The 22,331-nt window shown below is 38.9% G+C and overlaps 1 protein-coding gene across 11 annotated transcripts in view; it reads right to left on the bottom strand.

Moving 5' to 3' along the window:
* MEIS2 (Meis homeobox 2) overlaps nucleotides 1–22,331 on the bottom strand; it is a 215,728-nt gene that overhangs the window by 147,876 nt on the left and 45,521 nt on the right. For all 11 annotated transcript variants that reach the window (XM_071214097.1, XM_058293877.2, XM_058293876.1 and 8 more), the window contains one exon: nucleotides 3,630–3,775. In XM_071214097.1, the coding sequence (XP_071070198.1) occupies nucleotides 3,630–3,775 (146 nt within the window). The remainder of the gene's footprint in view (nucleotides 1–3,629; nucleotides 3,776–22,331) is intronic.

A 22,331-nucleotide genomic window follows, 5' to 3' on the forward strand; every position in this document is an offset into this window, starting at 1 on the left:
CCCTGTGGCTTATTGGAAAAAGTTGCTCCATGCTGGTTGGGTGTTTGGAAAAAAAAATACAACCAGAGCTCTTTTATGTTCTGCTCGTTAATGAATGCTTGAATGTCAAAATGGGCCAATGGCCCATTCAGGGGGCAAAGCCTTCGCAGCCCCCTTCTTTAAGAACACATCCTGAGATGCAAAATGCATTTGCTTAACAAATTAAAATAATGAGATAATTCAATTAGCTTCTTTTTTAAAAAAAGAAAGAAAAAAGGGTACATCGGGGATTATTGTAATACAAGAACAGGTCATACTGCACAAAAGGGAACAAACCAGTTTGAAATAATGTTAAAGAGACTAATAATGAAGGAATGCACCGTGAATCACGCACTTGTAAAGAAATTTACATGAGATAATAATTTAGACTACATCTATTTTCAGTGAGCCAACATTTCACTTTGAAAGTTGAAATTAATTAAATGACAGAAAAATATACTGGGGCATCTCTATTTCCAAGAATTTCCTCATGCCTGTTAGTGCCTGTAAGAAAAGAAGTCTAAATTAACATGTCGCTAGTTAGGGGTCTCTATTCTTGGTTGCTGGGCGCAGAACTACAGCAGAGTAAATCTTTCAGATCCAACAGCTCATTAAAGATGCGAAAGTAAAAGTTTTACAGGACTATCCTCATCAAAGTTACTGAACCTCTTCTCTGCAGTTGGGGTGATGTCTGGCTGAAGAGGGAAGAGATTTTCAAGCAGAAAGCTGAGGAGAAATTCCTTAAGATACAAGGAAGGTGCCCAGAAGGCAGAGGAGGGGAGCAGAAAGATTGGAAGACAAAGCTAGCGAGAAAAAGTAATGAAAGAGGCATGTTGTGAAAGAAGGTACTGGGGAGGAGAGAAGTAAAGCACTTTCTCAAGTAAAAAAGAAAGGGGAAAGGGAGGAAAGGATGATGGCAAGGCTGGGATGGAGCAGTGCTAAATATCCTTAAGTATGGACCAAAACATATGAGCACAGGAAAGCAGCCTATAGATCCTGCAAACTTGGCCCTTTCATCTTACAGATGAGGAAATGGGAGGTCCGGTGAACTCAATGGACTTACCTAGGTTGCAGCCAGTACAGCCAACAACTGAACTGGAAATGTAGGTGTCCTGGCTGCCCCACTCAGGCTATCTGTGTCCCCTCTCCACATCCCAAAGGAGAGGTATTAATTAAAATTTCTAGTTGACAGAGAATTCTGCCCAAATCTTTGTGGACATTTAACTAGATGGGTGGGTATAATGTTTTACAGCTCATTTGAGCATCTTGCACAGTAGAGCACAGGCAGTGTCCATCACTGGCCACCACAATTCTTAGCTAGTGGCCACAGCATATGATGGGCACAGTCCTGGAAAAGGAAGTGGGAGAAAGCACATCAACAGGACAAGGCAGGAAGTCTGTGAAGGGCATTAGACCTTTCTGTGAGAAACTCAAATGACAGAATGTTGGCGATAAAGGGGATAGTGACTTGAAGGGAGGAGTGGAAAAAAGTCATCTCTATTTGAAAGATAGGAGGGGGGGGGGGCGCTTTAAAAACAAGTAAAGAATGCAGCTCTTCATGTCTCTCTATTCTACCCCTCTCCCTGTAAAACTTTGAGCTTCCTGATGGCAGAATTTATGAGATTCACATGCAATTGTTAAAAGTGATAATGATTTTAGCAAAGTCATCATAACATGGTGAGAAAAGTAGAGCTGGGAACTGGGAGAACGTGGGTCCTAGTCTCAGCTTGAGCTGGCACTAATCACTTCTATCTGGGTCTCAGTTTCCTCATTTGTAAAAGCAGCAGCTCAATTCTCTAGGGTTCTGCAGCTCTGATGCTGGTTTTGATGACTGAAAGGTCAAAAACATGTTGTAGGTACTTGTTTGGAAAGCAACTGTGGAAGTCCTCCCATTCCCCCAGCCCCAACAAAAAGCACCAAACCAGAAGGAAGACAGAGTGAGGAAACCAAACAGGTGAGCTTGGGGGGAGAGAGCAGCTCGCCTGCCATCCCCAGCCAGCTGCCTTTCTTAGTTGCTACTCTAACCAACAAACCTCCAGTTAAAAATGAGAAACCCCTCCCCTCACACTCCCTCGACTTCCAAATTAAAAACATTTTACAGGTTAGTAAATCTCCAGCTGAGGTGATGTAGCAAAGAACAGCTGTGAAGTAATTTTGATAATGATGAGAATAATAACCACATGGCAAGGTTCAGGGCTTTGCTGTTGCAGCTTCAGTGCTCCTGAATAGATAAAAGTGATTAAATACTCCTGATTATCCCTGACCAATATGTAATGGATTTACAGCCCTTTCAATTAGTCAGTATTTGCTTAGGACTCATTATTTTGTCTTTGGTTAAGTAATCAGCCCAGAGACCGCATGTTCTGTCTAATTCCTCTGAGCCAAGTCAGCGCGGGGCCCTGACCTTTGAAATGGCCATAGCTGCGAGGCAAGACTAACCACTGCCACGGCAGCGGCGTGGCTTCTTCCAGCTAATCCTGACACCACAGGCCGGATCGATACACCTTAGTTTGCTACTAATGTCCTTACATCAAAATGGCCGATTTAGGAATGTGAATCTATCACTATTCCCTCCCCACAACCGCCCCACCCCTTGCCCTTTGTAGCTCTGCTGGAAGAGGAGATCAGCAGCCACCGCCATAAATAAAAGTGGAACCTTGTCCTGGACCCATGACACTGTAACTAATGTCATTCAACATGGCAACACACAAGTTGGATAATCAAAGAAGACCTTCTGCTTTCAAGGCACTACTCTATTTTTAAGCATTAGCCCAATCAGAATGGCCTGAAAACAATATTATAGCAAGAAACGTCCTCTGAAATTTTACCATTTTCCCAGAATTTCCCTATGAACAGTAACATATGAGTGCCTAGTTCCTCTGCAAAAATATATTGTAATTTCTTTTCACGAGAGTCTTAGAGCCAACAAACAGTATGTACAGACACATAAAACCAATTGCAAGCAGGATAAAAGTAAATTGTTACTTTAAAAATGTTGCTCATAGTTAATCCCTTCCCAGAAATGAAGAGGGCCAGCTTTTAAGATAATGGACTTGATCAGCAAAAAAAGAATCTTTAATCTCCACCTTACAAACAAAGGCATTCTAGCAACTATAACCCTTCTGTATTTGTCATATAAAAACAGGACATATTTGCAAGCTGCTTTGGCGATTAAAGTTACACCTGATACTGAGGAGCCTGGCCACGCATGTGGCAAGGTGCTCTTTTTGCCTCCTAGAGGAGGCTTTTGTTAATAGTGTAATCAGCAATGTGTTTGGACTCATAAGCTCCTTAGTCATTTCCCTTAGTTGCAGTCACATTATCGGAAGGTGCTCTTATACTTTTTAGGACAAATAACAAATTTAATTATATATACTGACTAGAGTCCTAGACCATTTGAATAGGGGCCATCCCTGACTTACTATAATTGTTTCTAGAGGGTGCTGTTTGGATGCTGATCATTGATAAAAACTTAGCTTCCCTGTTAGTCATCAGCTTTAAAAAAAAAAAGGGAAAATAGGCAGCTTAAAAAAATGCATGAGCCCCTACAACTTGCTAGGAGAAGGCAAAACAATGGAAAAAAAATTTTTTTCTCTTTCATCTTGACTTACTGTGAGATGCTGGAAGAGCCACGCTCTCATGATATTTGTTGCTACTTTGGGGAAAATGCCTCTTTTCTTCTGGCGTTTTTTGTCTTTGTCCGGATCATCATCGTCACCTGTACCAGGTGAAGCTACACTGTTGTCTAAACCATCCCCTAGTAGAAAGAAATGAAAATGCATTAAGAGAAAACATAGAAAGGATGCCAACAACAATGTGCAGCTAATGATGAGCTCAGCTAAGCTTGCTGAAAGAAATCCATTAAGCGGGTATATTCTTTCATTAAAGTATAATTGGAGACACAAATATGTAAAAGACAAAATTAAACCAGGCTTCTTCACATGTTAATTTTGTGTGTCTCCGACTCGCCCATATCATTAATTCAATTATAATTGTGCGCTTGACACAGTGCAGTAGCTCTTTGTCAATTATGGAATCCAATGTGGGAAAACCGCTATCAGAAAACTCACCCGGTGGAAATGCATCCCCATGCCCATAGTGAACATATACTGAAGGGTAATCAAGTTAAATGTTCTGTAGTCTATATATTCTAGGCTGCCTGCATAGGTGACAGTAACTGTGTCACTGTTCATTGCACATAACACACTGCCTGCTCAGCTCCTCCCAGAACTGTCACCTCCTAAACACACACATTCACACACTCCTCATAAGACCCTGCACTCTGCATTTGCATGACATGAAAACTTTTAGCTCTCTGCACCACTGATCATTATCATGGAAAAAAAAAAGAGCGAGAGGTACACATCAAGGTAGAGTGCTTACTTAATCAAAAGTTTCTGTCAACATCTTTCTCTTCTGTGCTTTTCTCTGGCATTAATTGTGCATTAGCAAAAATCATTTACTTTTAACAGTCATAGTTATTTTTTCTTGCCCTCTGGCAAAAATGCCTTGAAAGCCTGCCTGGAGGGCATCTAAATTATGTATCTGAAAAACTCTTCTGGCAAGGCATTGCAGGACCCCTACTTTCTTAAAATTCATACGAGCACGTCTTCCTGTTTTTGGGAAGGCATCAATCAAGAGCAGCAATATATGCCATATTCCTACATTAATATTTGAACTAATAACTTTAAAAAAAGGAAAGAAACAAGATCCGACTTGTGGCATAATCAAATGCAAAATAAATGAAGAATACTGGGACAGCACTGGGGCTTTATAGATGGCTGTGTTTTCCTTGCACATCATTAGCCTGGAGCCACACGAAAGAGGAAAACAGAGAAGTGGAGAGTTTATGCTCCCTGCTGGTGTTTAAGAAGCTGGGGTCCTGGAAGGACATCTGGGAATTGCGCTGAGATGGGGGTTTTTGTAATTTAAGAATAGACATTCATTAGCAGTAAATGCCATAAATCCCATGCTAAGTAAAAACCTTGTCCAAGAAAGCCTAAAACAATAAACTCTGTGCTCAATGTAGACGTTCTGTAGCTTCCCGAGGAATGCCATAGATCCACTGGCTCATTCCTAGACCCGCTCCCTTCTCTCCGAGAGGGAGAGCAGAAGAAGAGCGAGTGCTGCATCTACATCCTGCCCAACAGGCCACTCTCCTTCTAACTTCTGGGTTCTGTCCACCTCCCTGTACATGTTATTTTCCTTTCTCGCCACAAAGAAAAGCAAAAACAAAAAACAAAAAACAACAACAAAAAACTCAACCTTCTTTTTGACCAGAGAAGCAGAAAAGCCACAGCAAAGAGCTGGCAGATTAATTTTATTGACATTTCCATTTTCACGGCAACGCGATACCCTCCATCACATGGAAGAGATGACCCTCACTATTTACAGACTGACAGGCCACTTCATTACAACCACCCTGCCCCAAGGCAAAGCAGCTCCCTTCCATCTGCCCAAACACTAGAGCATGACCCCGAAGTTGCTGTTCTTTTTCTTTGCCTTCTGTTATGATTTTTTTTAAAAAGAAAGAAAAGCAAGTCAAAGGGACCCCAAGTTGTCAAAGAACTAATCAGAGTACAGGGAAACAAAAGGCATTTGATTTTTTTTGACTACTGAATGCACAGAGTCTATCCTTCACACCCTTGTACACCAGGGGGTTGTTTGCACAAGGAGACACACACACACGCTCAAGCTTGTGTGGGTACACGCACACTCTTTCTACCCTGCCAAGGAACTGCTGCAAGGCAAATTCTCACCCACACTAATGGCTTCTGACTGCTCCTTGGCAACCCTAGCATTTTAACCTGGGTGCATGTGCTCTCCAAAATACAGACACTGGAGCGATCTCATCAGCTGTTCATGTGACACAGATGGAGAGTGGCTATTAGGAGCCAGGCAGTGGGCCTTGGGGATCTGAGGTGCTGTTCTGTAGCCGGAGGCAATTTTGAAAAGCCGTACCCGGAGATGAGGAAAAAAAATCCACACTGCAAGGCAAGTTTGAAGTCAGTCAGTCTGTCTGTCTGTCTACCACAGATAAAGATATTTTTGCTCTTAATGTAAAATCTATGTGGACTATCTGAATGTATATTTCATATAATGTATATATGGAATATCTCTCCCTTCAATGTCTTCCAAATATAAAAACACATTGTGTAAACAATGCCTGTGTGTATATATTTCTTCCTAAGCACATATGGTTTCTGTGTATATGTTTAAGCTGAAATTGTCAGGATTTTGTTAAAATCTCATTTAGCTTTTTATGATAGATTTTTTAATATCTTTATTTTTAAAGGTTAATGGCTTAATTGAAGGAAGTACAACAACAACAAAAAAGGCATTTGCCTTTTTAACACAATCAATGACCTTAAAAATGAGAGACAGCATTTCCACAGTGCATTTTCTCTTGCTTAAAAGCAAAAAAGGCTGGTGACACCTTCAAACTCTGATTCACTATATTTAGCTCAAGAAAAAATATGGATATGACTAGCTTTTGCATTCTTTGGTGACTGACAAACTAGACAAGGCGGGCGCATTGCATGACTTTTAATATATAGCAGACCATTTACCTAAATGCTGCAAACATTTGAATTTAAATTCTGCCTAGCAAATAATTATAAAGAAAAATGTCTATTTTTACATTACTAACTAGATATTAGACACTAGATCTTTACAGAAAGGGGAATTTTCCTCTCTCAAATACAACAATAAACACCATTGTTTTTCCTCCAAGGACTTGTGAGCCAACTCCACAGCAGAGGACCGACAAGAGCAAAAATAATATTTTAAAAACGCAACTGTGGGAAGCGGACTTGGCTCACCGGATAGAGCGTCCACCTACCACATGGGAGGTCCGCGGTTCATACCTCAGGGAGGTCCGCGGTTCAAATCCTGGGCCTCCTTGACCCGTATGGAGCTGGCCCATGCGCAGTGCTGATGCGCACAAGGAGTGCCCTGCCACGCAGGGGTGTCCCCCTGTGTAGGGGAGCCCCACGCAAAAGGAATGCGCCCAGTAAGGAGAGACACCCAGCACAAAAAAAGTGCAGCCTGCCCAGGAATGGCGCCATGCACATGGAGAGCTGACGCAGCAAGATGACACAAAAAGAAACAGATTCCTGGACTGATAACAAGAATAGGAGCGGACACGGAGGAGCACACAGCTAACGGACAGAGAGAACAGACAACCTGGGGAGGGGGGAAGGGGAGAGAAATAAATAAATAAATCTTTTTTTAAAAAAGGCAACTGTGTGATCTTCTACCTAAAATAAAATTTCACAGAAGAGGCAAGAGTTAGTAACTTAAAGTGGATATTGTTTTCTTGTTGCAAGGCTATGAGTGGGTACATAAGACAGCTGGCAAAAAAGTAAATGTGCTGAAAAGGGTCTTTGTACCAGCACAGACTCATGTGTCCAAGGAGGTATATGAAATAATATTGAATGTCTAAACATCAGAAGTTATGACTCAAAATCATGAAATCCTGGAGGGCAGGAACTGTTTCTTTTTATCTGGAATGTCTGACCCGGAACAGATGCCCAGTGATTGTTGAGTGAGCAAATGACTGAACTAATCAATGAGCTTTTCCAAGGTACAGGGAAAGATAGATAGGACCCACTCCTCTTTTTGACACTGCACACACCTGGGTAACTGCACTCATTATAGCACCTCAAGGGTGAGGGTGGGTTGCCTGTGAACAAATAGTAGTTTCTGAGCATGCCAAGGAGCAGTGCTACTTTAGAGAGCTCAGTGCCCCACAGGAGTCTTTTGGAAGAGCTGAACCACAGGCCATTCCATTAGCATCCCCTCTGATAATGGAAAACTAAATAAAAAACACTGGACATGCTTCTTTTAAAAGATTGCTAGTTCCTCAATTAAGGGTATGGCCTAAGTTTTGGCCAAAGACTCTCAAACTAGCTGTGCATTACTGGAACGTATTGTGAGTGATCACAGAGAGGAATACCCAAGGCCTGTGAACAGGTAACGTTGAAGTGGATGAGACCATGAGAGGAGATTGCTCAAAAACACAGGTCCCCAGGCCTTATCCCAGACTTACTGGATCAAAGTGTCCTAGGGCAGGGGCCAGGAATTTGCATTTTTAACAAGTTCCTAGGTGTGCTTATGTGATCAGCCTATCACTGGTGCTTGAACCAGCTTTTGGAAGCCACTGAACTAGATGACCTTCTAACTTGAAACGAGATTCAACCTCAGGAACAGGTAAGTAGTTAAAATCTTCTTTACTCACATGAAGGGGGATTGCAATCATGGTGGTCAAGTACAGTATGGCCTGGGCCTTACTGCAGAAATATCATGGTTCTCCAGCACAGACTTACATAATGTAACCCTATCCTAAACTTTCAGTGGTGAGGACTTAAAACAGGAAGAAAGAAGTTGTAGAACACTGATTCTTAAAATGCGGAACAGCAGCATCACCATCAGCTAAGAAATGGTGAGAAATGCAAATTCCAAAGCTCACCTAGACCCAATGAATCTGAAACTCTGGGACTGGGGCCCAACAATCTGGGTGTTAAGCCCTCTGGGGAATTCTGATGCCTTCTTCAGTTTGAGAACTATTGCTGTATGGCCCCCAAAACATCCCTTTAGTCTGCTATCCTTGGTTGTTGCTACCTCCTTGAGCCTAATCTCTGGGTCCTCCTCCTGTTTGAAGACACCAAAGTATTTTTAGAGCACCTCTAGCTGGATTTATACTCATGCTCTAAAGGATGTCACGCATGCTTTCCACCGCTGAGCGGATGAAGGCATTGCTCTGGTAAATAGCTCCCATACACACATACACACCTACCTATCAGAGCAATACTGAGAGAAAGTCTAGTTGCAGGAAACTAAATCCCGGGATACGGTCCGTATCCAGGGGTAAACATAATCTACATCTGCAGCTGTGTACCCAGCAAATCAAGGAAGGTCGGGTGCACACAAGGAGAGGATCCTCCAAGGATTCTGAAGTACACATTCCCAATCCATAAAATTCTTGGTCACAAAAATGACACCACTTTTTTCATTGGCATACTGTCTTAATCCATTTAGCCAAAAATCTGTTGATATTTTAGACACCAATTGCTAGGTCTGGAATAAAGAAATGATAAAAATAGCAATGATGGGCTATGATGAGTCCAATGCCATGTCCCTCTGTCAAAAACACAATATAACAACCAAGGGGGCCTAGTCCATCTCCTTCTACTTACCACCCCCCCCTCCCCAAAACCGAGACATTTACCAGTGAGGAAACTGAGGTGAGGAGGTTAAATACTTGCCTAGGATTCCACAACTACACGTGGGCAAGAATAAACTGAAGTCCAGACATAGCAGCTTCAAGTCCAGTGTGACTACCACTGGTATTCTCACATCAATATTGTAAATTATCTTTTCCTTTTCAAAACATTGTAAGGCTTGATCCTACAGGTAAAGGTCTAAGGGCAGAGAAGAGATCACTTCCGCCGCTGGGGGACTTGGACTGAGCCAGAGCTGGTCCAGGTTGGTCTTAAACTGAATTGTGCAAACTTTTCTCCAAAAAGTCAACCAAGGCCTTTAGGGGCTTTAGATATACTCAGTACAGCAAGTTCCTTTGAGACTAAAGATTTTTATTATAGGTTTATAGGGGTCCACGTGGATACCCTGATAAGGATAGCATCAGACTGAATTTTAGGGTGCAGAGATGCCACAAGTATTTGAGAACCTACCATCCATATAGTCAATCTCATGGGCTTCCATACCATCACTGCACAATCAATTAAACATATTCCTGTCCCGTAAAGATAAAGTAATGTTTCTATGATATTTGGCATACTGTCAAATAACAAACATCTAAAATTGGCCTCTCAGTCTTGTATCTTCAGAGAGATAACTAGGAGAAGTAAATATGCATTTTGGTTAATAGTATTTATACTTCTTTTGGGTAAGTTGGTGGCATTTTATTTAATCCTTGCTTCTTTTAGTTTTTGAACACATTTAATAGTTAAATACATTCATATCAAATATGCGTTAAGTAAAAGAATGATGTTTCATCTGGAAGAATACAGATTTTTCTCTTTTTTGAAACTCACTATATTCATAATCATTTTGTACAATGTAAATTCATTAAAATAACACACATACACACACACATTTACTTCCAAACAACCTACTTCCAGGCATTAGGTATATTCATGAATACCTGGATAGTTATATATGCTATGTGATTTTAAATCTATATGTGGGGAAACGGACTTGGCCCAGTGGTTAGGGTGTCCGTCTACCACATGGGAGGTCCGCGGTTCAAACCCGGGGCCTCCTTGACCCGTGTGGAGCTGGCCCATGCGCAGTGCTGATGCGCGCAAGGAGTGCCGCGCCACGCAAGGAGTGCAGCGCCACGCAGGGGTGTCCCCCGTGTAGGGGTGTCCCCCGCGTAGGGGTGTCCCCCGCGTAGGGGAGCCCCACGCACAAGGAGTGCACCCGTAAGGAGAGCTGCCCAGCGCGAGAGAAAGTGCAGCCTGCCCAGGAATGGCGCCGCCAACATTTCCAGTGCCGCTGACGACAACAGAAGCAACAAAGAAACAAGACGCAGCAAATAGACAGAGAGAACAGACAACCGGGGGAGGGGGGGGAATTAAATAAATAAATCTTTTAAAAAAATAATAAATCTCTCTCTATATAAATTACATTGTAATTTTTAGATAGGCTTGCAAGGATGTTAGGAAAATTACAGCTTCTTTAAATTATTCACCAATCTGTATACATTTGTTCAAATATATGTGAGGGTGAACTGACTATCTTTACCTGTGGCCATATATACATACACATATACAACATACATAAATGTATAGTTTTTGAAATGTTTTTATTTAACATTAGAGTAGTCCACTTCCTACACAGTTCTCTATCTCTAGCATACCGGCTGCTCTTCTTCATCAACATCTTTGTCACTTTCATTACCATCATTACCACAAGTAACTTTCATTGGGCACTCACAATGTTCCTTATTTAATCCTCACAACAAATGAAGGAAAGAACTACTACTATCAACTCCATTTTACAGAGAAGATAACTGAGGCCTGGAGAAATTAGGTAACTTGTCAGAGGTCACACAGTTAGTAACTGGCAGAGTGGCACTTTCACTCCAAAACCCATTCTTACAAACTATCTTCTACCTCAGACCACTGGGAGTAAGAAGAGAAGTAAAGGGTAAGATGTGTCTTAGATCTCGACCAAGTGAAGCTGATTCTGGATTAGCTCTCACTGTTAACCCAAAGACTGCAAACTTTTCTCTAAAAAGTCAGCTAGTGCCTATAGGTGCTTTAGATAAATTCAGTACAGCAAATAATCCTGTACATTCACATTTATGCCCCAAGGAGATATTGGGTGACAGCGCATTTAAAAATAAATATGAACCAAGAAACAAGAAAATGCATATTTTTATACAAATGGTTATATCAATTATCTGTAGACTTATTACTGTTTCCTATGGCTCTAGAGTTTAGAGTAAATATGATTTTGAAGCAGGAGCAAACTGTTAAATTTTAAAGTCTTTTCTGAACTAAAGGATCTCTAAAGATTCCATGCATTTAGCCCTTTTCCCTTGTCCTCAATTATCTTTCTCCTCAGTTTTCCTTCCCCCTTCCCATTCTTCTTTATCAGGTAAACTCCCATTCAAGCTTCAAAGCTCAGGTATTTATAAAATATTTCCAGGTTCACATTAACAGGGTTAGGGTACTATTCTCTAAACTTCAGCAGTATGTTTTTAACTCTGTTTTACTTTTCTGTTTTGCAGTTTACCTGCTATAAATTTATATTCACTTTTTAAAATATTTTTAAGTTACTTTTACTTATTTATATTTTCTTTTCTGTTTTGCAATTTTTCTGTTTATTACCCTTCGTCTGTCCCACTTAACTGAGCTTTTACAAGGCAGGGGCTATGTCTTATTCACTTCTGAACCACAGGCCCTGCCACAGAATACACTCACATGTTAGTGGAATGGGCAGATGGTTGCCAAGAGCCTCTAAACATTTTTAAGACACTATGACAGGGGTTCTTAACCAGGGGTGCATGGAACCCTTGTACGGGGTCCATGAGCTTGAACTGAAATAATCAACTTATTATCTTTATTTTCTCTGACCTCTAACTGAAATCTAGCATTTCCTTCACTTACGAATGTAAGCAACAAATTACAGCAGTATTCATTTCATATCACATTACAGTTGTTGCCTATCTCAAAAAATTGCTTATGCTCATCCACACTTGATATTACAGTAGTTATTAGACTCAACCCAAGTTGAGTGTCGTAAAACTATCTGCCACCACATTCTGAGAAGGGGTCCATGGCTTTCACCTGACTGGCAAAGAAAGGAGTCTATGGAACAAAAAAGGTTAAGGACCCCTGCCCTATGAGAATGCAGCTTGCTTCAAAGAAAGTGCCCGTGATGAAGACTCCCTTGCTCTAGCTACTTTTTCTAGCAGTCACCAAGCCTTGGGCTCTCTCTGTCCTTCCCTTTTCTCTCCCTGCCCTGTGGGTCCTGGGCCTTACCAAGCCCACAGTTTGTACTGTGTCCAGAAATGTATTGTCCTCTTCAGAGATGGTCCCTCCACATCTGAGACACAAGTCCTATATTGTTAATAAAAATGGTGCTTCATCTCAAATCTGCCCTATTCCAGCGAGAAGAAAGAGATCTGGACCGTGCTAAAGAGGGGGCTGCCCGTTGCCCAGGCTCTTCGGATTTGGGGAGCACTCCAGTCAAAAAAGACGTATAATGTAGCCATAGAACTGCATCACACACTACTCTGTAAATTCACTTTCTGTCATCACTTATGCTTTCTCCTCTTAATATACTACCTTGAAAACAGGATTAAAACGTACTAAGTCAAAAGATAATTTTCCTTAGTGGATGTCAGGGATGACCTTCCAGGAGTTTAATTTAGGGCACCCCACTGAGAAACCTGCATCAGAGTTTCAAATGAAAGGGAAAAAAAGCCTTTGTCTTAATTTTGTTTTAGAATATAGCCCTGCAAAACTTGTTTTCCAAAAGCCATCAGTAAAGTAAATCTTTTTCCACTTGCAATTTACCTTTTTTCTTCACCATAGATGGGGGGGATGGATTGTAAACCCAGAAAGGTGGGGAAGGTGGGGGTGAGAGGTGGGGTGAGGGGCCAGCAGTGAGAACTGCTAATTACTGATCTCTTTTACTCTCCTGCTGTGCTTAACTGTCTGGACATGTTAAAGTGAAAATTTTCTGTGATTTTTCAAATGACTAGTTCATGGCCCACTAGCACGGAGGGAAGCAGAGGAGATGAAATGCTTTCGTTTACATGCAACATTTACTAACCGTGTGGGTTTTCCGACATTAAAGAGAGGACAGTGACCCAGGCCACCTTTTTCACACTCAAAAGAGCACTGAAAAAACAAGTCTTCATCGGCTTACCTCAGGCTTCCCTGGTCCTGAACACCCTTCCCCCGGGGTATGAGCAGAAAGGGAAAAAAAGAGGGGATTTTATGCTCCTTTCTCTTCAACTTTTCAGGCGGTATAAGCAGCATTTAGCAAATTCAGCCCCAAATGGCTCCAAATGCTCAGAGCTGCAGGGGCTCATTCTTTGTTATCCTCCCTTTATTTACACAGGATTTACGCAAGCTCTCCACTGAAGAGACCAAAAGCACTTCCATTCTCAGGGGCTCGGCCCTAGACTGTGGCCCCGGAGCTTCACCCTGGCCTGAGATGGGGGATTTCTGCAACCTGGAGACTGCAACAAGCTGCTCCCTAACCCCAGCGATCCCGAGGCAAGCTGGCTGGTTCAAGCAGCTGCAAATGGTCAGGCCCACAGAGAGGAGATAACCTCCCAGAAGAGACACGAAAGCCGAGCCAAGGCTGTGGAAATGTGTGTCCAGAGACAAAAAACGTGCACTTTAAAATATGCGTCTATATGATATAATGGAAAGTGATGAGTGCAAAAAAATTCAGACTGTAGCTTGGATGAAAACCACTTCACCCACTGGTTGGAAAAATAAAGTGTAAAAACAGACAGATGGACACATATGTAAATGTGGCTGTGTTTTAGGCTTTCCCTGGCAATGTGAATGTCGTAGTATAGTTTTGCACGCCTGTATTTTCCATATCATGTGGAATCCTGTTAACTGTTGAACAGAAACATCCTCATACTGGTCCTTGACCAAATCAGTCCCCTCACTTTACCACTTAGAAGCCACAAAATGGCTTTTATATGTATTGACTGCAACCCTCTAAACCTTTATAGCAGAAGTGAATGGAAGCTTGCAACCTTTTAACCTATTCTTCATTTAGGTTGGTTATTCTTATTTCCAATACATATTTTTAATTATTTCACTTACAAATTTAAAAATATTCCAAGAAATGTCATCTATTCTCCTAAGACTCCTGCAGAATCCTCTAAAAGATAGTGACTGAATTCAATAGAAAAGTATATTCCTTTGCCATGATCATTCAGTCAATTGCTTAATCTCTGTGGTGGAGGATAAAAGAATGTACTTGTTACTCAGTTACCTGATAAGCACTTATAAAAGTTCAGAGTATATTCTAAAGTTATTCACTGTACATCATAATAAAGCTCTTCTGGGCACTCTAATGATTCATTTTTAGTGATCTCTCAAATGCCCTTTTCCACAGTTAATGCTCAGATTTTATTAAGGTAGAAAGCAGGGACAAATGTCCACTCAAATCCCAGCTCTCAAATTTGACTCTACTTGCACTATACTACCTACAGCAAAAGCTTTTTTAATGTTCTGTTCGCCTCCCTAGAGTGGTATTTCAGCTAACAGAGTTCACAATCTTTTCAGCCCTAAACACAGAAGGCTGCTATCTTCAAGTCATCCTAGGAATGTGCCAGATACCATCATCTCCCTCCTGGTATACAAAGAACCAGAAAGAGAGCGAGAGAGAGACCAAGGGAAGACCAAGCTGATCAAGTTACCAAGAGTCCAGAATGCCCCTCTCAGAAGGTTAATCTTTGAACCAGTAAATGTTATAATTAGGAGCCTTGAAGTTGGACTGAGGCTGGCCATTGTAATAAAGATCCTAAAAGAGAAAGTCTGAATGGAACACATCTCTTTCACCAAATGAGTTGACACAAGGGTCATGATTTTTATGGGGAATTATACAAAAATGAGTTGTTATGATATATGAGTCTCTTCCCACATCTCCTACAGAAGAAAAAAGGTGGTTAGGGAGATATGTCTTCCCAATTTCACTTAGCTATGTTTCAGTACAAATTGTGAAAATTATGCAAATAACAATTTTGGCACCTTTGCTAGAGGAAAACATTATTAAATTATGCTCTAAGTATTTTGTCTGCTTTAGTAATTACTCTCATGTAACTGTAAATATAAATAGCTGTTATTCTGTTTAAATTTTTAATCATGCAAAATATTGTCACACAAAATGTCCTTCTGTTGCAGTCTAACTGATTTTTCTTTTTAAAAATATCCATATTTAACTGAAGTGGACTATTTTTAGCATTGTTAAGTGTTTTAGTAAAGATAGTTGGCTAACATTGCTGAATCAACAGGTCTTTTAAGGAAAGAGATGCCCTTGATATTTGCAAAAAGAATTTCCTACAAGAAGACATATATATAAAATATATATCTGACATTTTATACTAAAACTAGGATATAATTAGGCTGCTTTCAAGTATTAACTGTATCAAACCTCTATCTTTCAGATATGAACTGATAATAATCTCATTTTATCATTTACTACAGGATTTTAAAATCTTATTGTCATCTCTGTTAGCATACTAGGATATTAAATGAAACATTTAAATATCAATCAGTTCTTGGTAATGAATGGGGGTGATGGTAGCACAACATTGTGAACATAATTAGCAGCACTGAAATACATATCTGAATATGGTTAAAAGAGGGAAATACTAGGCTGTATATATGGTAATAGAAAAAATTAAAAATAAAAATCCACAGAACTGCACTACACAAACAGTGAACTCTAAGTTAAACCATGGACTGTAGTTAATAGTACAATTATAAAAATGTGCTTTCATCTATTGTAACAAATGTATCATAGCAATGCAAAGTGTTAATAATAGGGTGGTATATGGGCATCCTGTATTTTATGCCTGATTATTCTTTAAATCCACAATTTCTCTAACAAAATTTTATCAATCTGCAATAAAATTTGTTAAAATAATAAAAAAGCAAAATTCTATCTGTAGCAGAAATTCTTTTAGTAATTTTTTAAGGCGTTTACTTCACTGTCATATTTATTGACCAAAACAAAAATTGGGACAATGTGTTTATACCTGATCAGTTTGAATTCTTAAGATATTTCTCTGTGAATCAACTTCTATCAACAGATACCTTTTTTTTAACAGATACCATTTTGAAAAGCAAAACAACAGATATTGAATATTTCTTCCACTTTGTCAATTATTGTAAAATGAAAACAAGATATTTTAATAAAAGGTGAAACTTTGCAACTGACATTATTTTAAAATACAAAATTAAACATTTATTTTAAAAGATGCCCATCTTTATAGTAACGATTATGTTTAGTAAGATAACTAGATTGAAAGGTTAATCAGCATTTCCTTTACAAAACTTTTAGAGAGCCAGTGATAGCCACATATAGAAAAAAGAACAATAATACCTAGGAAGTTGATTACTAGTTTTAAGTGAATACTCTTAACCCATAAAATATTCAATTTAGATCACACTTGTTTATTATTAGAAAATTATATTTTGTACCTTATTTAAAGAAAGTTTTCACACAATAGAGCTTCTCTAACATAACTTTGAATTTTTGCTTAAGAAGTTTATAAATTACAGTTGCTAGGATCTTCAAAAGTAATTACTGTGCATATAGGCATTCTATTGGTTGAAATTGTTTTAAATAAATCTATTATGCTTTGGGAGCATGCAGATGTGTTCTAATATGTACTGCAAATGGATATTGACAACATACATGTAATAGCCCAAAGGGAAACAAATGATGTAACTGTTGAGTAAGAATAATCCAAGGTAGCATAAATTGATTATTCTTCACATAGCAAATCCCTGCTAATGTGTAGGGATTTTTTTGGGGGGAGGGGTGGTAGGAAAATGTTCTAAAATGGATTGTGGTGATGGTTGCACAACTCTGTGAATATACTAAGAACCAATGAATTGTACACTCTACATGGGGTGAATTGTGTGGTACGTGAATTATATCTTCATAAAGCTCTTATATTAAAAAAGAGTACACTTTATCCTCCTTATGCAAAGATGCATGTTGAAAAAATGTAACAGTATAGTAGCTGGGCTTGAAGGTATCCGTATCTTTTCTGAATTATTTCCAAACAATGTGATTTCAAGGCCACTTACTAATCATCTCAGTACCTAGCACATGGACAAGCATACGTACTCAAAAACATTTTTTGGGATGGATTTTATATATTGTATATGTTACTAGGGTATGAATTGTGGAAAGGAGATTGACTTTAACACTAAAATTAATCTTTTGTCATTCTTCATTCCATTTTATCATAGAAGGACTCTGTCCCAAATTATTTTCTTCTTTCAGGGCTTATTTTAACACCTATTAATTTCAGAAGTCTTACACACACACATGCACACACATATACCACAATTATATTTCTTCAAACCAATTAGAGGGTAAACTTTTTCATGTCAAGAACTACACATTTTATTTTTTTCATATCACTCTTAGAACTCTGCATAACATAATGGGTGTAGTATGTGTTGATTAACCCCATGAACCTCAGTTTCCTCATCTATGAAATGGGAAGAATCATATATATCTGACAAGTTTATTGTGAAGTTAAATGAAATAATAAGAGTGATAGGTATTAATATAATAATTAAATCCATACTTTGTACCAGATGTTTTACACTTATTAACAAGCTTAAGACCTTTATATACAACATCTAGTCTTACCCAGTACCTGATAGGACAAAGGCACATCAATAAGTGTTAGTCATTTCCTTTGTGAAAATGAACCAATATGAATGGATAAACAAAAATGTGACATATCAACACAATGGAATACTACTAAGCAATAAAACAGAATCAACTCTGATACATGCAACATGTTGAAACTCAAAGTCATCATGCTAAGTGAAGAAGGCAGAAACAAAGATTACATACTGTCTTATTACAAATATGGCAAAGTCTAGAAAAGGCAAACCAATGTATAATGACCAAAAGCAGATCAGTGGTTGTAGGAGGATAGTTGCAGAGGGAGGAAAAGACTAAAAAGAGGTTCAAGGAAAATTATTGGTAGGGTGGGGGTGGTAAAAACATACTATATCTTAGTTTTGTTGCTAGTTTCATGAGTGTACGCAACTGTCAAATTTCAGTGAGTTGCAAACATAAAATGGTGCAGTGTTGTAAGTAAATTTTACCTCAATAAAGCTGATAAATATTGTTAAGCAAAATATAGTCAAATTTCCATACACTTAATTAGTTGGCTTAAAATAGATTTTAGCAGATGGGTAGGAGTAGGAATTCTCCCTATTTTTGCTGTGGAGTTCTGAAAGGGTGAAATTATTTGGGGCTGCATTTCTAAGTTGCTGTGAGGAGAAGACCAACATGATATTTACACATTTGTTGATTTATTTTATTTTCTTTAATTTCAAGTAAAGTTGATGGTCAAAATTTATTTTGCAGATTTTATTGAGGAATATTTTTCTCCTTTGGACAAATCTAGTTGCAGAACTTTATTAACAAAGAACTATTCAAATTGCCAGAAAACAAAACAAAATACAAAAACAGTACCTGTAATAACCAAAAAGGTATTAGAAATGATTCTTTTCTCCTCTCTAGTAGAGAAGTTGTGGATTTATAGAACAACCATGTATAAAATACAGGATTTCTATATTCCACCCTATTATTAACACCTTGCAGTGCTGTGGAACATGTATTACAATTGATGATAGTACAGTTTTATAATTGTACTATTACCTATAGTCTGTGGTTTAACTGGTTTAACTTAGTGTTCATTGTTTGTACAGTGTAATTCCATGGATTCTTTTACATTTTTTATTTTATTACCATAGATACAGTCCTAACATTCACCCTTTTAATCACATTCAAATACATATTTCTGTCCTGTTAATTATATTCAACATGTTGTACTACCGTCACCACTATCCATTACCAAAACACTTTCATCATTGCAAACAGGAGTCTTTTACATTTTAAGCCTTCTCATTCCCTCTCCCTACCCCATCACTTGGTAAGCTATAATATACATTCTTACTCTATGAGTTTGCTTATTCTAATTATTTCAAATCAGTGAAATCATATGATATTTGTCTTTTTGTGTCTGGCTTTTGTCAGCATTATGTCTTCCAGGTTGAGAAATGATTCTCAATAAATCATTTTTTAAATCTTGTTTGGGGTGGTCAGTATTAACTCACTTCTCCTGACTATATGAAGATTTCCTCACACTGGATCTTAGCCAATTTCAGAAGAAAATGATGCTTCTCATGAAAGCCTCAGAGCACCCTTAAGATTAAAAGTTAATGGGAATTACAGAATTATCCCTAACCCTTACCAGCCAACTCCCCATGCCTTGGCATAATCCCTGAATCCATCATAGAAAGATGGAGAGGAACAAACATTTGTGGAACACCTAGTGTGTGTCACGCACGTTAGGTGTCATCAAATTTGCAGGACAATTCAGTGTTTGGTATTTTTAATCCCTATTTAACATAAGTGGAAGCTGAAGTCAAACAGGTTTAAGAAACTTGCCTAAAATCACACGGCCAATCCGTAACAGAGTTGGATCTTGAACTCAAGTCTGTACTTTCTACCGCACCACACAGCCTCTATTCCTGTATGGAAATAGAATTAGTATTTTTAAAAAGAATAGACTGGGGAAAACAGCACCTTATCGCTTTGAAGGCAGGTAAACCTGCGTAAGTGCAGCCACTTCCATGTACCTAGTCATGGTCTCGGGATTCCTCTGACTTTCGAGATGTGTGATATTTGGCTTATATTAGATACTCAATAAAACTTTGTTTCATTTTATTCTGTTTTTCCTCTTTCTTCTTTCATTAATTTTAATGACTCAACCGCATGGGGAAAAAAACAACAAAAACCATGAAAATAAAGTCATTAACTACTGGCTGAAAAATACATTGGTTTAGGGGAAAAATTTTCTCATTATTCAGAACTCATACTTCAAAATGGCACAAAAGCAGAAAACCAGGTTTGTAACTACCTGGGAAATATTGCCACACCTGATTGCTATCCATCCATTTCTCCCATAAAGATGAGGACCTGAAAGCCATGTAATTATTAATTTGCCATGGCACACCTGTATGTACTCTGTCAGGGAAAAAGAGAACCTGCGGTGCACCAACATGAACTTGATTCAGGTCTTTGTTGGAGAGGAAAAGTTGTTCAACCATTTTCCAGAAGGAAAAGGAAAGGGTCTGCTCTCTCAGTAGGTTTATTCATATACCTGCAGAAAACCAGCCTATGAGAGAACTGACATCTTTGCTGTAAGACAGATCTAAGAGCCACCAATCAAACAGCAGTCCAACCTTAATATGCTGATGTAGCAAATTTACGGATCTTGATCACACTAGGCTAGGGAGTCATTCTTTTCAGTGATAAAGTCTGTGAATGCACTCTTGAGAAGATAACAAATTAAAAACCAGCTGACTCGACATCATTTGAGTGAGGAATTCACTGCTGACCCAGTACAACACAATTTCTACCACCAGTCAGTAATCACTGAAGAGGTGGCCAACTTCATTTTATAATCATAAAACTATTCCTAACAGAGGGACCGAGCATGGTTAAATGATAACTGTCTGATTTATGTTATGCAGATGAACTAAAATTGATAATGACTCCCTTGACTATTTATACCCTGAGTCTTGTTTTATGAGGAAATTCTAAATTCTAAAGCAAATTAGGAATTCTCAAAATGTTGTATTATTTAAATGACCAAAAATATGAAAAGGACTATTACGACTTAGGGATTTACTGCACATTATACTCTATTCTGAATATATATCTATAGAATTTCTATTAAAATATCAAGTTTTTCTATAGTTGATATATAATTCTGGCGGAAAGTGAAGTTGACAAAATCTCTAGGTCAATTACAAGACGTAATGAAAAAAATTATTGTGAGCTCTGTATTGTAGTCTCAAAACTATGATCTTAGATAATAATACTTTATATTCATATAGTGTTTTTTCAGCTTTCAAATAATTTTTCCAACTCGATCATCACAACAAAGTGTACGGTGCATATATTATCCTGCTTTTATTGATAAAGCAAATGAGGTTAATGTTTTACTAGCTCTCTGCCTTGGCCTCAACCATTTTCCATTACTGTGGTCTATGAAAATTACTATTAGGTTGGACCTTATGAAGTTGCTAATATTCTACCATTTTGACCTATCAAAATGGCAATTTCAGAAAGCATTGTTTCCAGCTTTTTACATCAATTATAATATGGATGTGTGAGGTTTTTTGCTTTTTCTATATTTCAAGTTGCCATTTTAGCGATAAATCTAGACTCACCCTTACCAATTCTGTCAATTATTTTTTTCTTTCCATATTAAGTAGACAAAAAAGAGGAAATTAGCACTAATAACAAAAGCTCTTATCTATTATAAGTCAACGACTTTACACATTTAAAAAATTATCAGGGAAACGGACTTGGCCCCGTGGTTAGGGCATCCGTCTACCACTGGGAGGTCCGCGGTTCAAACCCCGGGCCTCCTTGACCCGTGTGGAGCTGGCCCATGCGCAGTGCTGATGCGCGCAAGGAGTGCCGCGCCACGCAGGGGTGTCCCCCACGTAGGGGAGCCCCATGCGCAAGGAGTGCACCCGTAAGGAGAGCCGCCCAGCGCGAAAGAAAGTGCAGCCTGCCCAGGAATAGCACCGCCCACACTTCCCTTGCTGCTGAGGACAACAGAAGGGGACAAAGAAACAAGACACAGCAAATAGACACAGAGAAAAGACAACCGGGGGAGGGGGGGAATTAAATAAATAAATCTTAAAAAAAAAATTATCAGTGGACAATTTGGGGGATGAGAGACTTGTTGTGTTTTTAAATAACGATAAAGAAAGACACCTGCTCGTAATATTTAGAAGTGTTCTTGTCAATTCTAATTTCAAATTTCAACAATAGTAATTAGCATTGAGAAATGATTAGAGCATATTCTATTATATGCCTCTGGAGAAATTTTCACTCTAAATGTTTCCTATAATAACAACAGCAACATCACTAAAAACTAATATTTATTGAGCACTCATTCTGTTTCAGAAACTCTGCTAAGCACTTTACATGAATTGCCTCCTTTAATTCTCAAAGCCTAGTAAGGC

Source organism: Dasypus novemcinctus, chromosome 3 (assembly GCF_030445035.2).
Source record: "Dasypus novemcinctus isolate mDasNov1 chromosome 3, mDasNov1.1.hap2, whole genome shotgun sequence".
In the NCBI taxonomy this organism is placed as follows: domain Eukaryota; kingdom Metazoa; phylum Chordata; class Mammalia; order Cingulata; family Dasypodidae; genus Dasypus; species Dasypus novemcinctus.